The 18,609-nt window shown below is 48.8% G+C and overlaps 2 protein-coding genes across 2 annotated transcripts in view; both read left to right on the top strand.

Moving 5' to 3' along the window:
- Positions 1 to 6,098, top strand: part of LOC140721206 (uncharacterized) — a 33,183-nt gene extending 27,085 nt beyond the window's left edge. The window contains exons 2-5 of the mRNA XM_073036067.1: positions 71 to 376; positions 4,922 to 5,212; positions 5,846 to 5,901; positions 6,009 to 6,098. Coding sequence (XP_072892168.1) covers positions 71 to 376; positions 4,922 to 5,212; positions 5,846 to 5,901; positions 6,009 to 6,098 — 743 coding nt within the window. The remainder of the gene's footprint in view (positions 1 to 70; positions 377 to 4,921; positions 5,213 to 5,845; positions 5,902 to 6,008) is intronic.
- Positions 6,099 to 6,140: 42 nt separating this feature from the next.
- LOC140721199 (uncharacterized) overlaps positions 6,141 to 18,609 on the top strand; it is a 104,716-nt gene continuing 92,247 nt past the window's right edge. The window contains exon 1 of the mRNA XM_073036059.1: positions 6,141 to 6,366. Within this exon, the coding sequence (XP_072892160.1) occupies positions 6,141 to 6,366 (226 nt within the window). The remainder of the gene's footprint in view (positions 6,367 to 18,609) is intronic.

The following is an 18,609-nucleotide window of genomic DNA, read 5'->3' as shown; positions in this document are numbered from 1 at the left end:
GTGCTGTAGTTGTCTCACTTTCACCTGCTCGACAGTTTAAATGATTATACTTTCTATTTATTTATTTCAGCTGTAAGGGAAGAAGTGATTGGTGTCCTTGGTTCATCAGTTTTACTGGATCCTGAAATCACAGTTGATTCCAGCAAGAATGAAATCCGTTGGACTTTCAAAGCCAGCAACAAAAGCCATGATGTTATTTTGGTGCACAGCCCAAATGCCGCCATATTGGAACCAAGTGAACAGTTCAAGGACCGTTTACAATTCAACGCTTTGAGTGGTGCACTGACGATAAGCAGATTAAATGCCCGTGACCAAGGAGATTACACCTTCACTGTTGGTGGGAAAGAGTTGAAAATAATGGAGTTGCTTGTCATTGGTAAGAAGTTTCAGATATTTGTGATGCAGTGTGTGATTTATGAATGGAAGAATCTGTTATAGAAACTATGATCTGTGATTTTTATTTCTATCAAAGTCTAAGCAGGATAACCTCTGCTGTGACTCATCAACTGAGTCATCGGAGAGACATTGAAGCTGGTGATATAAAAACAGCAGAATTTCTGCAGAGAATCTGATTCTCCTCTCATCACACACTGTCTTACATTTTGTAAACACAAAGTGATAAATGAACTACCAATCTCTAACATTTTGAATATTTGTTTAATTTGTAGAATTTCATATTTGTAATAGTAGTACATCCTAGCTCGTAGAATCCTTTTGAAAGTTCATACTTTGGAGACTGGGCTGAAAACTTTTGAGCACAAACTCCAAACACCCAAAATATATCTCTTTTGTTAAAGTGCTGAAGGATGGCTCTCAGAATACAGAACTAGCCAGAATATTAACTGACAAAACAGACCTGTCCTGAACTATGCATCGTGACAGGGATACACTTTAACATTGTGATAATGCAGACAATGGCCACTTAACAATCTCCCTGATCACATCCTGAGGATTTAAATGACCACCAGTCAACATGAACATTCATGTATTGTCTTCCCCTGGGGCAGTCAGAATGTCCCAAAAGCTCCAAAACCTGGGGCTCTGAACCTCTCTCTGCAACAGGATTCTTGACTTTCTCTCTGTGAGACCAGTATCTGCCGATCAGAAATAACATCTCCACCTTGCTGACAATCAACACTGGCACACCTCAAGGATCGTGTGCTTAGCCCACTGCTCTACTCTCTTGACACCACCACAGTGTGGCTAAGCACAACTCAAGCTCCATCTGTAAATTTGCAGGTGACACAACTAGTGTTGGCAAAATTTCAGATGTTGATGAGGAGCTGTGCAAGAGTGAGATAGATCAGCTGGTTGAGTAGTGCAATGACAGCAACCTTGCACTCAATGTGAGACAGACCAAGGAATTTATTGCGGACTTCAGGAAGGCAAAATGGAGGGAACACTCCCCAGCCCTCTTCAATGGATCAGCAATGGAAAGGGTGAGCAGTTTCAAGTTCCAGGGTGTCAACACCACTGAAGATCTGTCCTGGGCCGAACATATTGATGCAATTACAAAGAGGGCACAACAGTGACTATGTTTCATCACGTGTTTGTGGAGACATGGCATAAGATCATAAGGCATAGGAGCAGAATTAGGCCATTTGGCCCATCGAGTCTGCTCCACCATTCAATCATGGCTGATCCTTTTTTTCTCCTTCTCAACCCCATTTCCCGGCCTTCTCCCCGTAACCAATGATCCATGTTCAATCAAGAACCTATCAATCCCTGCCTTAAATACACCCAACGACCGGGCCTCCACAGCTGTATGTGGCAACAAATTCCACAAATTCACCACCCTCTGGCTAAAGAAATTTCTCTGCATCTCTGCTTTGAATGGACACCCTTCTACCCTAAGGCTGTGCCCTCTTGTCCTAGATTCTCTCACCATAGGAACCATCCTTTCCACAACAACTCTGTCTCGGCCTTTCAACATTTGAAAGGTTTCAGTGAGATTCCACACCCCACAATCCTAAATTCCAGTGAGTACAGACCCAGAGCCATCAAACGTATCTCATATGATAATCCTTTCATTCCCTGGAATTATCCCTGTGAACCTCTCCTGGACCCCCTCCAATGCCAGCACATTTTTTCTAAGATAAGGGACACAAAACTGTTCACAATACTCAAAGTGAAGCCTCACCAGTGCATTATAAAGCCTCAGCATCACATCCCTGCTCTTGTATTCTAGACCTCTTGAAATGAATGCCAACATGACATTTGCCTTCCGAACCACTGACTCAACCTGAAAATTAACATTTGCATCTCAGATTTTTGGATTTTCTCCCCGTTTAGAAAATAGTCCGCACATTTATTTCTACTACCAAAGTGCTTGACCATGCATTTTCCAACATTATATTTCTTTTCCCACTTTCTTGCCCGTTCTCCTAATCTGTCTAGGTCCTTCTGCATCCAACCTGTTTCCTCTAAACTAACTGCCCTCCACCAATCTTTGTATCATCTGAAAAACTTGGCAACAAAGCCATCTATTCCATCATCTAAATCATTGTTGTACAGCATAAAAAGAAGTGGTCAGGTTTGCTGACAACACCACTGTTTTAGGCTGAGTCAAATGTGGTGATAAATTAGCCTCTATGTCCTCAGGGGTTGGCAAAGATTCGTCGTGACATCTAAAACTCTGACAAACCTCTATAGATGTGTGGTGGAGGGTGTATTGACTGGTTGTGTCACAGCCTGGTCTGGAAACACCAATGCCTTTGAATGGTAAATCCTCCAAAAAGTATCGGATATGGTCCAGTCCATCATCAAGGAAAGCCCTCCCAACCACTGAGCACATCTACACAGAGTAATGTAGCAGCAAAGTAGCATTCATCATCAGGGACTCCCACCACCCAGGTTATGCCCTCTTCTCACTGCTGTCATCAGGAAGAATTACAGGAGCCTCAGGACTCACACCACCAGGTTCAGGATCAGTTATTACCCCTCAACCATCGTCAGGCTCTTGAACCAAAGGGGATAACTTCACTCAGCTTCACTTGCCCCATCATTGAAGTGTTCCCACAACCAATGGACTTGCTTTCAAAGACTGTTCATCTCAGGTTCTTGATATTTATTGCTTATTTATTACTACTATTATTATTTTTTGTATTTGCGCAGTTTGTTGTCTTTTGCACATTGGATGGGGGGGGGGGGTCATTTGTGTTTCTTGTAGTTACCGTGAATGCCCGCAGGAGAATAAATCTTATTGTTGTATATGGTTACATATATGTACTTTGACAATAAATTTACATTTGTATTTTGAACTTTGATTAATTGCCTGGACTGGACTGAGTGGATAAAACTGAAATTGGGACTGTGGGGAGAGCGCTCCCTATCGATATCTGGGAAGAACCTGGTCAACAAGTGTGAGGTTCTCTCAGGCTGCTGTACTTGGTGCAAGTGTTGCCCATGTCCCACTCCTCCAGCTTGAGAATCACCCGAGCTGTTTTCAGGTTCATCTGGGGGTCCAAGATGGAGTAGGTGAGGTGCAGATCACAACGCACAAATCCCTGTATAACGGGCACAACAACTTACCCAATGTGTCCCTCACCCTGATGACCAGCTTCATGTGTGTCTGCGTCAGGCTGTGTGTGGAACCTAAATACATGGGCACCAGGTACCACTACGTGCTGAGGTTCTGCCTGTCCCCTGTGTTGCCAAGGTGTTGAAACTGAGGGATGTTTCTGAAAAGGGGATGAATGAACCCCAGAGAAATCTGAAGGTGAGGCAATTCAACTTTCTGAGAGATGGAGGATAGAGAAATCTGAAGCCAGTGAATTGCCAGTTTTGGAGCCAGTGTAGATCAGAAGCACTGGGATCTGGCTTGAACAGGTATAGTGTGAGAGTGTCGGATCAGCCAAAGTTGATGAGGGGTTTGAGGTGGGAGGCTGGGCTGGAAAGTATTTCCACAACATTCTTGTCAGAAAGACAAGTTCCTGTAACCCCAGTAAAGAGTGGCACAATATCTATTCAGTAGTATGTTCTCATTTGCTGTAGTTTCACAAAGTTCTCTGTTTAAGTGTTTCACAGCCACCACATTTTAAATGAGTACAATTATTTGTACTTTGTGATATGGTGCAACTCAAACTACCTGCGTCTCAATATCACCAAGACCAAGGAGATGGTGGTGGACTTTAGGAGATCTAGGCCTCATATGGAGCCAGTGATCATTAATGGAGAATGTGTGGAGCAGGTTAAGACCTACAAGTATCTGGGAGTACAGTTAGACGAGAAGCTAGACTGGACTGCCAACACAGATGCCTTGTGCAGGAAGGCACAGAGTCGACTGTACTTCCTTAGAAGGTTGACATCATTCAATGTTTGTAGTGAGATGCTGAAGATGTTCTATAGGTCAGTTGTGGAGAGCGCCCTCTTCTTTGTGGTGGCATGCTGGGGAGGCAGCATTAAGAAGAGGGATGCCTCATGTCTTAATAAGCTGGCAAGGAAGGCGGGCTCTGTCGTGGGCAAAGTACTGGAGAGTATAACATCGGTAGCAGAGCGAAGGGCGCTGAGTAGGCTACGGTCAATTATGGAAAACCCTGAACATCCTCTACATAGCACCATCCAGAGACAGAGAAGCAGTTTCAGCGACAGGTTGCTATCGATGCAATGCTCCTCAGACAGGATGAAGAGATCATTACTCCCCAATGCCATTCGGCTTTACAATTCAACCGCCAGGAGTAAGATATGTTAAAGTGCCGGGGTTAGGACTCAATGTATTTAAGTAAACTACTTAAGAACTTTTTAAAAGCTATTATTATTGCTTTTTGAGAGGGTGATTTTAGATGCATATCATATTTTTACTGAGTTAAGTATTGTATGTAATTAGTTTTGCTACAATAAGTGTATGGGACATTGGAAAAATGTTGAATTTCCCCATGGGGATGAATAAAGTATCTATCTATCTATCTATTTTTATTAACAGATAAAGTTAAAGAAGAGGTTGGTCTCCTTGGCTCATCAGTTTTACTGGATCCTGAACTCAAAGTTGATCCCAGCAAGAGTGAAATAATTTGGACCTTCATCGGCAGGAGCATTTTGCGTCATGTCCCAGGTCACAGCTTAGTGGAACCGAGTGACCAGTTCAAGTTTCGTCTGCACTTTAATACTTCTAATGGTGCTCTGACTGTGAATGGATCAGAACATGGTGACCAAGGAGATTACACCTTCATTGTGGATGGACAAGAGCTGAGAATAATACAACTACGCCTTGTTGGTAAGTAGCTTCATGTTCCATAGAACATAGAACAGTACAACATAGTTCAGGCCATTTGGCCCACAATGTTATGCTGACCTTTTAACCTATTCCAAGATAAATCTAACCCTTCCCTCCCTCATAGACAACCATTTATCTTCCATCCGTGTGTTTATACAGGATGTGATTGGGTACAGAATTCACCATAGTTTTTGTGGTTGTACTTTCCAGTCGAGGCTAAGTTGGGTGACTCACCTGACAGAATAAACACTGAGGTGTCAGATATTGAATGCAGCCGTCTTTCAAACCCCATCTCTGTGAGTACCTGCCATCCCAAGGAGGAGCCCGTTCAGGATTTGATCCAACACTCATTGCTGCACTGGTGGGATGAGAGAAGAAGAACTGTTTGTCAAACCTGAGGCTTGGGTTTTCTGTTGGAGAGAACAGAAGGAAATGGTTGTGAAGTGAAAGTGTGGATGGATGGAAAAGGTGGAGAAATGGAAAAAGTAGCAAGAGAAGGGATGGGAGGGGAGGGAGATACAAAATGCATTAGATTAGTGTGGGAAATGGGGAAAGAGGCCTTCGTCACGGGGACCAGGTCAGTGTATGTGCGCCAGCGGCTGCTGGAACACGCTGATCTTACTTTACATTCAGCAATTGAGCTGGCCGACATGCTGGAGGCCGCTTTGCACAACTCTGATGCTCTCCAGGCACGCAATCTCCCGACGGCCTCATGGACGCTGCAGACCCCGCAACCCGCCGGCGAATGAACCACGGCTGCTGCCAGTCACGAGTCCACGAAGTGTTACCTCTGCAGACTCGAGAAGCACCCCCGGAAACGCTGCCTGGCCCGAGAAGCGACCTGCTCCAGCTGCGGAAAGAAGAGCCACTTTGCAAAGGCCTGTAATTCCAAACCGCGAGCAGGATCAAGCAGCGCTGCATGCGCGGCATGGGGGTCGCCATCTTGGCCGTCGCCATCTTGCCTGCACGCCGCCACCATGTGCGACACATGAAGGCGGCTATCTTGGTCGATGCCACCCCGCACTGCCTACGACCCATAGGTGCTTACCAAGCACCCCACCGCGCCGGACCAAGAGAGCGATTCAACTCTGGCCTCTGTGACCCTCAACCAAAGCGCTCACCATCAGCTCGCAAGGCCAATGATGGACATCCTGGTGGAGGGGCGCAGGACAAGCTGCCTGTTTGACTCAGGCAGCACGGAGAATTTTATCCACCTGGACACAGTGCAGCGTTGCGGACTCGTGACACGGCTGGTAAGCCAGAGGGTCGCCATAACTTCTGGATCACATCTAACTGACATCCGGCGGGGTTGTGTAGTGACGCTAGTGGTCCAGGGTACAGAATATCGAGACTTTACATTACTGGTCATGCCTCAACTGTGTGCCCCTGTGCTATTGGGTCTCGACTTCCAGAGCCACCTGAAAAGTGTGACAATGGAGTATGATGGGCCCCTCCCACCAATCACTGTCAGAAACCCCCAGTTCTGTAGGACTTCTTCACATACCCCGCTACTGACCGACCACACACACACACACACACACACACACACACACACACACACACACACACACACACACACACACACACACACACACACACACACACACACACACACACACACACACACACACACACACACACACACTTTATCACTTCCTGCCCGTCCCCTTCGGTGTCACGAATGGTGTATCTGTCTTCCAGAGGGAAATGGATCGGATGGTGGATCAGTGCCAACTGAAGGCCATGTTCCCATATCTGGATAACGTCACCATCTGCGGTCATGACCGGCAGGATCATGACAACAACCTCCGAAAATTTTTCTAAGCAGCCAAAGCTTTCAATCTTACCTATAACAAGGACAAGTGTGTGTTTGGTTCCACCCGACTTGCTATCCTTGGGTGTGTCGTGGAGAACGGAGTCATTGGCCCTTACCCTGACTGTATGCGCCCCCTGTTAGAACTCCCTCTTCCCAACACCCTCAGAGCCCTCAAACGAAGCCTGGGCTTCTTTTCCTATTACGCCCAATGGGTCCCTAACTACGCAGACAAGGCCCGCCCCCCAGTCAAGTCCACCACATTTCCCCTCTCAGCCAAGGCCCGCGCGGTCTTCAGCCGCATTAAAGGGGACATTGCCAAAGCAATGATGCATGCGGTGGACGAGACCATTCCCTTCCAAGTAGAGAGTGACGCCTCCGATTTCGCGCTTGCTGCTACTCTCAACCAGGCAGGAAGACCAGTGGCATTCTTCTCCCGTACCCTTCAAGGTCCTGAAATTCGGCACTCCGCGGTGGAGAAAGAAGCCCAGGCCATAGTGGAAGCTATTAGGCACTGGAGGCACTATCTCGCTGGCAAAAGGTTCACCTTGCTGACTGACCAGCGCTCAGTCACATTCATGTTTAGCAACCAACAGCGGGGCAAAATCAAAAATGATAACATTTTGAGGTGGAGAATTGAACTCTCCACCTACAACTATGACATCATGTACAGGCCTGGGAAGCTCAATGAGCCCTCCAATGCCCTATCCCGGGGAACACGTGCCAGTGCGCATATCAACTGGCTATACGCCCTACATGCAGATCTTTGCCACCCAGGGATCAACCGGCATTTCCACTTCGTGAAAGTCCAGAACCTGCCTTACTCCCTTGAGGAGATCAGGACAATGACCAGGGACTGCCAAGTCTGTGCAGAGTGCAAACCGCACTTCTACCGACCCGAAAAGGCACAACTAATCAAGGCCACCTGCCCCTTTGAGCAACTGAGTGTTGACTTTAAGGGCCCCCTTCCCTCCACCAACCGCAATGTTTACTTTCTTAATGTAATCGATGAGTACTCGCGGTTCCCCTTTGCCATCCCCTGCCCCGATATCACTACCACGTCAGTCATAAAAGCCCTGCGCAAGCTCTTCACTCTGTTCGGATATCCCTGATATATCCACAGTGACAGGGGGTCCTCGTTTATGAGTGATGAGCTGCGCCAATACCTGCTGGCTAGGGGGTATTGCAACTAGTAGGACCACGAGCTATAATCCCCAGGGGAATGGACAGAGAGGGAGAATGCCACTGTGTGGAAGGCCACACTCTTAGCCCTTAGGTCAAAAGGATTGCCGGTCTCTCACTGGCAGGAGGTCCTCCCCGAGGCACTGTGGTGAACTACATATACCTGTCTGGACACGCCCCCTGATGACTGCTCCGGTGGCTCCTCCCACAGACCCCTGTATAAAGGTGATGGAGGTCTGAGCGCGGCCTCTCAGTCTCCAGGATGTAGTATGGTGGTCACTCACTGCTCGTTCCTTCTTCCAGTCAATAAAAGCCGATATCTCGCTTTTACGTCTCAGAGTGAGTTATTGATGGTGCATCAAGCACTCCACTCCATCTGCTCCCTGTTATGCACGTCCACCAATGCCACCCCTTATGAGCGACTCTTTTCTTTTCCCAGGGTGCCACTGGAACCACCCTACCGGCTTGGCTGACATCCCCAGGGCCAGTGCTGCTCTGGAAACATGTGAGGAGTAATAAATACTCCCCGATGGTCGAGAGGGTTCACCTACTTCATGCGAACCCCCAGTATGCCTACGTGGTCTTACCTGATGGGCGGGAGGACACGGTCTCCATCCGTGACCTGGCGCTCGCAGGAGCACCAGACCCCGACCCCGCACACTCCACGGTGACTATGAACCCCGTACCCACCGATATATATACCCACAAGACACAGTGCACACCAAGCACTACACAGACTCCTCACGACACTCCCATACCGGGCACCTCGCACACGCATGAGGGATTACTGACGCCTAACGTGCTGGCACCTCAAGTCAGGCTGGAGCCAGCACAACCACCATCGCTGGTGCAATCACCACCGGTGCTACGTAGATCGCAGCGACGGACTCGACCACCTGATAGACTTAGCCTGTAAATATACTTGTTTTAAATATTGTCAGTCACTTCACCCCATGGGACTCTCTTTTTTTAAAAGGAGGGGTGAATGTGGTAAACCATGTATATAGGTTGTAGCTGGGTTATCTGTCTGGACATGGACACACCTGGACACGTTCCTCTGCTGACTACTCCTGTGGCTCCTCCCACAGACCCCTGAATAAAGGCGATTGTGTCACTGCTCCTCCCACAGTCCAGGGCAGACATCCAGCATGGACGTGGATCCATTTTACTATTAATTAAAGCCTTTCAGTATTTACTCTACTTCCAGTCTTTTGGAGTAATTGATAGTGCATCACCTATTTTCTTCGGAGGGAGTTTTTTTTTAATTTAAGAAACCGGTGGCAGAAAACCTGAGAGTCTGAGCCGGATTATGAAAAGAAAGTGATTCTGTGACGTATTCTGGTCACAAAGCATTAAGAGTTTAAAAATAGAGACAACAAGATTAATGGCAACACGAGTGAATCTGCAGATGCTGGAAATAAATAAAAACACAAAATGCTGGCAGAACTCAACAGGCCAGACAACATCTATGGGAGGAGGTAGTGACGATGTTTTGGGCCAAAACCCTTCATCAGGAGTGACCCTGGTTTCGGCCCGAAACGTCGTCACTACCTCCTCCCATAGATGCTGTCTGGCCTGCTGAGTTCTGCCAGCATTTTGTGTTTTTAAGGCAAGATTAATATATTTTTTAAAGATACAGAAAGCTCCTGGAGCTGACATATCCCACCCCACCTAATTCCTATTGATGTGTTTATGTGGGATAAAACCATTGTCTGCACTGTGAAGTCAGCAATGTATTGTAATAAACTTTTCCATTCTGTTTGGTAATTCCAGGTACTGAGATAAGGACTAGAATTTTGGGAAACTGAGGAACTTTGGGAAATGTTTGGGAAATCATCCAGGGAGGAAGATGGAGGATATAAAAAGAATTAAGATTGGTGTCTCTGTTTATGTTTTTGAAATCCATAGAATACTCACAATGATCACATTAATCATGTTGTTTAAACGCTGCTTCTGACATAAACATTCAGCCCCAGTAGAAGGTGATCAATGAGAAATATTTTGATCCTGGCTGATATAAAGACAACAAAGCCTGCGCACCCCCCCCCCCCCAGCTATGTGGAGTACTTCACCATGTCTTCAACCTGAGCCCGAGTCTCCAGAGGGTTCCTGTGCTGTGGAAGACATCCTGCCTCGTCCCTGTACCAAAGACACTGTGCCCCAGTGGCTCCAATGACTACAGACCGGTGGCATTGACCTCCCACATCATGAAGACCCTGGAGAGACTTGTTCTAGAGCAGCTTCGGCCTATGGTTACGCTATACTTAGACCCCCTCCAGTTCGCCTATCAGCCCCGACTAGGAGTTGAGGATGCCATCGTCTACCTGCTGAACCGTGTCTATGCCCACCTGGACAAGCCGGCGAGCACTGTGAGGGTCATGTTTTTTGACTTCTCCAGTGCGTTCAACACCATCCGCCCTGCTCTGGGTGGGAAGCTGACAGTGATGCAGGTGGATGCTTCCCTGGTGTCATGGACTATTGATTACCTGACTGGCAGACCACAGTACGTGCGCTTGCAACACTGTGTGTCAGACAGAGTGGTCAGCAGCACTGGGGCTCCACAGGGGACTGTCCTGTCTCCCTTTCTCTTCACCATCTACACCTCGGAGTTCAACTACAACACAGAGTCTTGCCATCTTCAGAAGTTTTCTGATGACTCTCCCATAATTGGATGCATCAGCAAGGGAGATGAGGCTGAGTACAGGGCTACGATGGGAAACTTTGTCACATGGTGCGAGCAGAATCATCTGCAGCTTAATGTGAAAAAGACTAAGGAGCTGGTGGTGGACCTGAGGAGGGCTAAGGCACCGGTGACCCCTGTTTCCATCCAAGGGGTCAGTGTGGACACCTGGGAATAAGAATTGACAATAAACTGGACTAGTCAAAGAACACTGAGGCTGTCTACAAGAAGGGTCAGAGCCGTCTCTAGTTCCTGAGGTGACTGAGGTCCTTTAACATCTGCCGGACGATACTGAGGATGTTCTACGAGTCTGTGGTGGCCAGTGCTATCATGTTTGCTGTTGTGTGCTGGGGCAGCAGGCTGAGGGTAGCAGACACCAACAGAATCAACAAACTCATTAGTAAGGCCAGTGATGTTGTGGGGGTGGAACTGGACTCTGTGACGGTGGTGTCTGAAAAGAGGATGCTGTCCAAGTTGCATGTCATCTTGGACAATGACTCCCATCCACTCCATAATGTACTGGTTAGGCACAGGAGTACGTTCAGCCAGAGACTCATTCCACCGAGATGCAACACTGAGCGTCATAGGAAATCATTCCTGCCTGTGGCCATCAAACTTTACAACTCCTCCCTCGGAGTGTCAGACACCCTGAGCCAATAGACTGATCCTGGACTTATTTCCACTTGGCATAATTTACCTATTATTATTTAATTATTTATGGTTTTATATTGCTATATTTCTACACTATTCTTGGTTGGTGTGATTGTAACGAAACCCAGTTTCCCTCGGGATCAATAAAGTATGTCTGTCTGTCTGTCTGTCCATCAAACCTGAGGATGTTCTCTGAAATAACAAGACCAGAATCTTATTGAAAAGGCTGAGATGTCAGGGTATCGATGTTCCCTGTGCAGATGGGTCACTGGTGGATCAAAATGCACTAATGGAGTGAAGGAGGGGTTAATTCCACAGCCTATTAAATGTACACCTTCCCCTTCCTCCTGAGGTGTCGTGTCTGATGGTTTCCACGGCAGTGCCCGTTTCATTGATTTCAATGTCTGTTCCTCATGACAAAAGTCAGTAAAGCATTTCCATGTGTGAGGCTGCTCTGTCCCACTGGGAAAACAGCAAGAGTTCTTGGAGCTGGTGGTAATTCTGGGATGAATGGTGGTGACGAATCAACATATAGGAGGGAGACTGAATATCTGTCTGAGTGGTGCCACAGCAATAACCTCTTCCTCAATGTCAGCAAGACCAAGGACCTGATTACTGACTTCAGGAGGAAACCAGATGTCCATGAGCCATTCCCATCAGAGGATCAGAGTCGGAGAGGGTCGGCAACTTTAAATTCCTTGGTGTCTCATTACAGAGGACTTGTGCTGGGCGCAGCAGTTAAGAGCAAAATGAAGAAAGCACAGCAGTGCCTCTACTCCCTTCGAAATTTGTGGAGATTCAGCATGACACCTGAAAATCTGACAGACTTCTGTAGATGTGTGGTGGAGAGTATATTGACTGGCTGCATCATTGGAACCACCAATGCCCTTCAACACTGATGCACCATCAATAACTCTCTCTGAGACGTGAGGCGAGATATCGGCTTTAATTGACTGGAAGAAATAACAAGCAGCAATTGACCACCATGCTACATCCTGGAGACTGAGGGTTGGGCTCAGGCCTCAATCGCCTTTATACCGGGGTCTGTGGGAGGAGCCACAGTCAGTGGGAGGAGCCACAGGAGCAGTCCGCAGGGGGGGCGTGTCCAGACAGATATATGTAGTTCACCATATTCACCCCCCTTTGTTTTAAAAGAGAGTCCCCATGGGGCGAAGTTTCTTACAAGTGTAATTACAGGTTAAGTCTATCAGGTGGTCGAATCTGTCGCTGTGATCTACGTAGCACCGGTTGTGATTGCACAGGTGCCAGTGGTGATTGCACCGGAGACGGTGGTTGTGCTGGTTCCAGCCTAACTGGAGGTGTTACCGTGGAGTGTTTGGGGTAGGGGTCTGTGGCTCCTGCGGGCGCCAGGTCGCGGACAGAGACCGTGTCCTCCCGCCCATCAGGTAAGACCACGTAGGCATACTGGGGGTTTGCATGTAGAAGGTGAACCCTCTCGACCAGTGGGGAGTATTTATTGCTTCTCACATGTTTCCGGAGCAGCACTGGCCCTGGGGACGTCAGCCAAGCTGGTAGGGTGGTCCCAGTGGCAGACTTCCTGGGAAAAGAGAATAGGCGCTCCTGAGGGGTGGCATTGGTGGACGTACATAACAGGGAGCGGATAGAGTGGAGTGCCTCAGGGAGGACTTCTTGCCATCAAGAGACCGGAAACCCTTTTGACTTAAGGGCTAAAAGTGTGGCCTTCCACACTGTGGCATTCTCCCTCTCCACCTGTCCATTTCCCCGGGGATTATAACTCGTGGTCCGACTAGTAGCAATGCCCCTAGCCAGCAGGTACTGGCGCAGCTCGTCACTCATAAAGGAGGACCCTCTATCACTGTGGATATAGCAGGGATATCCGAACAGAGTGAAGAGCTGGCGCAGGGCTTTTATGACGGACGTGGTAGTGGTGTTGGGGCAGGGGATGGCAAAGGGGAACCGCGAGTACTCGTCGATAATGTTGAGAAATAGACATTGCGGTCGGTGGAGGGAAGGGGGCCCTTAAAGTCAACACTCAGTCGCTCAAAGGGGCGGGTGGCCTTGATAAGTTGCGCCTTTTCAGGACGGTAGAAGTGCGGTTTGCACTCAGCGCAGACTTGGCAGTCCCTGGTCATCGTCCTGATGTCCTCAAGGGAGTACGGCAGGTTCCGGGCTTTCACGAAATGGTAAAATCGGGTGACCTCCGGGTGGCAAAGATGTGCATGGAGGGCGTATAGCTGCTCAAGCTGTGCGCTGGCACACGTTCCCCGGGATAGGGCATCAGGGGGCTCATTGAGCCTTCCAGGCCGGTACAGGATATCATAGTTGTAGGTGGAGAGTTCTATTCTCCACCGCAAAATTTTATCATTTTTGATTTTGCCCCGCTGCTGGTTGCTGAACATGAACGCAGCTGAGCGCTGGTCGGTCAGCAAGGTGAACCTTTTGCTGGCGAGATAGTGCCTCCAGTGCTTAATAGCTTCCACTATGGCCTGGGCTTCTTTCTCCACCGCGGAGTGCCGAAGTTCAGAGCCTTGAAGGGTACGAGAAAAGAATGCTACTGGCCTGCCTGCCTGATTGAGGGTAGTGGCAAGCGCGAAATCGGAGGCGTCACTCTCTGCTTGGAAGAGAATGGTCTCGTCCACCGCATGCATCGTTGCTTTGGCAATGTCCCCTTTAATGCAGCTGAAGGCCGCGCAGGCCTCGGCAGAGAGGGGAAAAGTGGTAGAATTGACCGGGGGGCAGGCCTTGTCTGCGTAATGGAGGACCCATTGGGCGTAATAGGAAAAGAAGCCCAGGCACCGTCTGAGGGCTTTGAGGGTGGTGGGAAGAGGGAGTTTTAACAGGGGGCGCATACGGTCGGGATCAGGGCCAATGACCCCGTTTTCCACGACATACCCAAGGATAGCGAGTCGGGTGGTTCTGAACACACACTTGTCCCTATTATAAGTAAGGTTCAGGGCTTTGGCCACTTGGAAAAATCATTGGAGGTTGGCGTTGTGATCCGGCCAGTCATGACCACAGATGGTGATGTTATCCAGATAGGGAAATGTGGCCTTCAGTTGGCACTGGTCCACCATCCGGTCCATTTCCCTCTGGAAGACAGAGACACCATTTGTGACACCGAATGGGACGCGCAGGAAGTGATAGAGCCTGCCGCTCGCCTCGAAGGCGGTGTAGGGGTGGTCCTCTGGGCGGATGGGGAGCTGGTGATAAGCGGATTTCAGATCTATTGTCGAGTACACCTTGTTCTGAGCTATCTGGTTGACCATATCCGCGATGCGGGGTAGTGGGTACGCGTCAAGCTGCGTGAACCTATTGATGGTTTGAATATAGTCCACGACCATCCTATTTTTCTGCCCGGTCCGAACAACAACCACCTGGGCCCTCCAAGGACTTGTGCTTGGCTCGATGATCCCCTCCCTGAGTAGCCGCTGCACCTCCGACTGAATGAAGGCCCTGTCCCCCATGCTGTACCTCCTGCTTTTAGTTGCCACAGGTTTACAGTCGGGGGTCAGGTTGGCGAACAATGGTGGGAGAGGGATCTTGAGGGTGGAGAGGCTGCAAGTGGTGTCAGTAGCGCAGCTGTCGACATGGTGCTGGGCAGGACGTGTGGTTCGGTGTGAGTGTGTGGTCAGTAGCGGGGTATATGACGAAGTCCCACAAAACTGAGGATTCCTGACAATGAGTGGTGGGAGGGGCCCGTCATATGCCATAGTCACACTTTCGAGGTGGCTCTGGAAGTCCAGCCCCAATAGCACAGGCGCGCACAGTTGAGGCATGACCAGTAGCGCAAAGTCCCGATATTCTGTGCCCTGCACCACCAATGTCGCTACACAACCCACCCGGATGTCTGTGGAATGCGACCCAGAAGCCATGGTGACCCTCTGGCTTACCGGCCGTGTCACGAGTCCGCAGCGATGCACCGTGTCCGGGTCAATAAAACTCTCAGTGCTGCCCGTGTCAAACAGGCAGCTAGTCCTGTGCCCCTCCACCAGGATGTCCATCATTGACCTTGCAAGCTGGTGTGGGGCGCTTTGGTCGAGCGTTACGGAGGCCAGAGTTGAACTGCTGTCTTGGTGCCCGGTAAGCACCGGTGGGTCGGGGGCGGGGCGAGGTGGCACCGACAAAGATGGCCGCCCCCATCCGGGCAGGCAAGATGGTGGCCCCCACGCCTCGCACGAGGCGAGCAGGCAAGATGGCGGCCCCCATGCCTCACACGCAGCGCTGCCCAACCCCGCTTGTGGTTCAGACTTACAGACCCTGGCGAAATGGCCCTTCTTCCCGCAGCGGGAGCAGGTCACTTCTCGGGCCGGGCAGCGTTTTCGGGGGTGCTTTTCGAGTCTGCAGAAGTAACACTGCGCGGACTTGCGACCGGCAGCAGCTGCTGTGGTCGGGTTCGGGGAGTTTGCGGACTCACGACTGGCAGCGGCATTGGCAAATTCGCTCGCGGGAACCGGCGGGGTCTGAGGTGTCCACGGAACCGGCGGGGAATCGCACAGCTGGAGAGCGTCAGCGTTGTGCAGAGCACCCTCCAGTGTGTCAGCCATCTCGATCGCCGAGCGTTAGGTAAGATCGTCATTTTCTAGCAGCCGCTGGCACACGTACACTGACCTGATCCCTGTAACGAAGGCGTCTCGTATGAGGAGCTCCGAATGCTGTTCCGCCGTGAGAGCTTTGCAGTCGCAAGTTCGCACGAGTGTCCGTAGGGCTCAGAGAAACATGGCGCTCGTCTCATCGGGTTGCTGTCGTCGCATCGCTAAGCGATGTCTTGTGTAGACGGTGTTCACCGGCCGCAGGTACTGTCTTCTGAGGGCGTCCTGTGCCAATTGGTAGGTTGACAGGTCTCTGATAAGTGAGTAAACTTTCGGGGTGACCCTCGAGAGGAGAATTCAGTGCAGAACAGTGGGCTCAGTCGCACGAACCTCCTCCAAGTATGATTGGAAGCATGCAAGCCAGAGTTCAAAGGCAAGAGCTGCTTCAGGGGCTTGGGGGTCCAAATCCAATTTTTCCGGACGTAAAATACTTTCCATGTTTTAAAACTTCCAGTCAATAAAATTGATGCACCATCAATAACTCTCTCTGAGACGTAGAGGCGAGATATCGGCTTTTATTGACTGGAAGAAAGAACAAGCAGCAATTGACCACCATGCTACATCCTGGAGACTGAGGGCTGGGCTCAGACCTCAATCGCCTTTATACCGGGGTCTGTGGGAGGAGCCACGGTCAGTGGGAGGAGCCACAGGAGCAGTCAGCAAGGGGGGGGGTGGGTATCCAGATAGGTATATGTAGTTCACCACAAACAGAAGATCCTACAAGGAGTAGTGGATACGGCCCAGTCCATCATGGGTAAAGCCCTCCCCACCATTGAGCACATCTACATGGAGAGTTGTTGCAGGAAAGCAGCCTCCATCATCAGGGACCCCCACCACTCATTCAGAAACAAGTTTTGACCCTCAACCATCAGACACTTGAATCAAAACAGAGTGAGTGGGAAGATGAATGATTGGGAAGCTTTTAAAATCCAGCAAAAGGCAACTGAAAAGCTATATGAAGGGAAAAGATGAAATATGAGAGCAGACTAGCCAATAATATAAAGCAGGATATCAACACACACAATTTGCTGGTGGAACGCACCAGCCAGGCAGCATCCTGACGAAGGGTCTCAGCCCAAAACGTCGACTGTACTTCTCCCTATAGATGCTGCTTGGCCTGCTGCGTTCCACCAGCATTTTGTGTGTGTTGCTTGAATTTCCAGCATCTGTAGATTTCCTCGTGTTTGCGTTTTTAAGCAGGATATCAAAAGCATTTTCAGTTATATAAAGTGTAAAAGGGAGGTGAGAGTTGATATTGGTCCATTGGAAAGTGATGCTGATGAGGTAGTAATGGGGAACAAAGGAAATGGCAGATGAACTTACTTGATACTTTACATCTGTCCTCACTGCGGAAGACACTAGCTGTGTGCCAGAGGTCTGTGAGTGTCAGGAAGCAGGAGTGAGCGTTGCTACTATCACAAAGGAAAAAGTGTGCGGCAAAGTGAAAGGTCTTAAGGTGGATAAGTCACCTGGGACAGATGGACTACATCCCAGAGCCCTGAGAGAGGTTGCTGAAGAGATAACGGATGCATTGGTCATGATCTTTCAAGAATCACGTGATCGTGGCATGGTCCCAGAGGACTGGAAATTGTGAATGTCACTCTGCCCTTTAAGAAGGGAGGAAGGCAAAAGAAAGGAAATTATAGTCCAGTTTGCCTAACCTCAGTTGTTGGGAAAGTGTTGGAGTCTATTATTAAGGATGAAGTTTCGAGGTACTTGGAAACTAATGATAAAATAAATCAAAATCAGCCTGGTTTCTGTGAAGGCAAATCTCCCCTGGCAAATTTATTAGAGTTCTTCAAGGAAGTAACAAACAGTGTGGACAAAGTAGAGGCAGTGGATGTCACTTACGTGGATTTTCAGAAGGTGTTTGATAAAGTGCCACACATGAGGCTGTTTAGCAAGATAAAATCCCATGGCATTACAGGAAAAATTCTGGCATGGATAACAGAATGGCTGACTGGCAGGAGGCAGTGAGTGGGAATAAAAGGGGTCTTTTCTGATTGGCTGTTAGTGACTAGTGTTGTTTCTCGAGGGTCAGCGTTAGGATCGCTGCTTTTCACATTTTTTGTTTATGATTTATATAATGAAACTGGTGGCTTTGTGACAAAGTTTGGAGATGATATGAAGATCGTTGGAGGGGTAAATAGTGCTGAAGAAGCAATTGGATTGCAGCAGGACTTAGACAAATTGGAAGAATGGGCAAAATGTGGCAGATAGAATACAGGGTTGTTAAATGTATGATAATGCATTTGGTAAAAGGAGCAATAGTGCAGAATATTATCTAAATGGAGAGATGTTTTAAACATCAGAGATGCAGAGGGACTTCAGATCCCTTGTGCAAGACTCCCAGAAGGTTAACTTAGAGGTTAAGTCTGTGGTAAAGAAAGCAAATGCAATATTGGTATTTATTTCACGGGGAATAAAATCTGAAAGGCAGGAGATAATGCTGAGCTATTATAAGACACTAGTCAGGCTGCACTTGGAGTATTGTCAACAG

The sequence above is a fragment of the Hemitrygon akajei genome, chromosome 2, assembly GCF_048418815.1.
Source record: "Hemitrygon akajei chromosome 2, sHemAka1.3, whole genome shotgun sequence".
NCBI lineage: Eukaryota > Metazoa > Chordata > Chondrichthyes > Myliobatiformes > Dasyatidae > Hemitrygon > Hemitrygon akajei.
The sequence above is the reverse complement of the archived record's forward strand: the minus strand, read 5'-3'. Positions and strand labels throughout refer to the sequence as shown.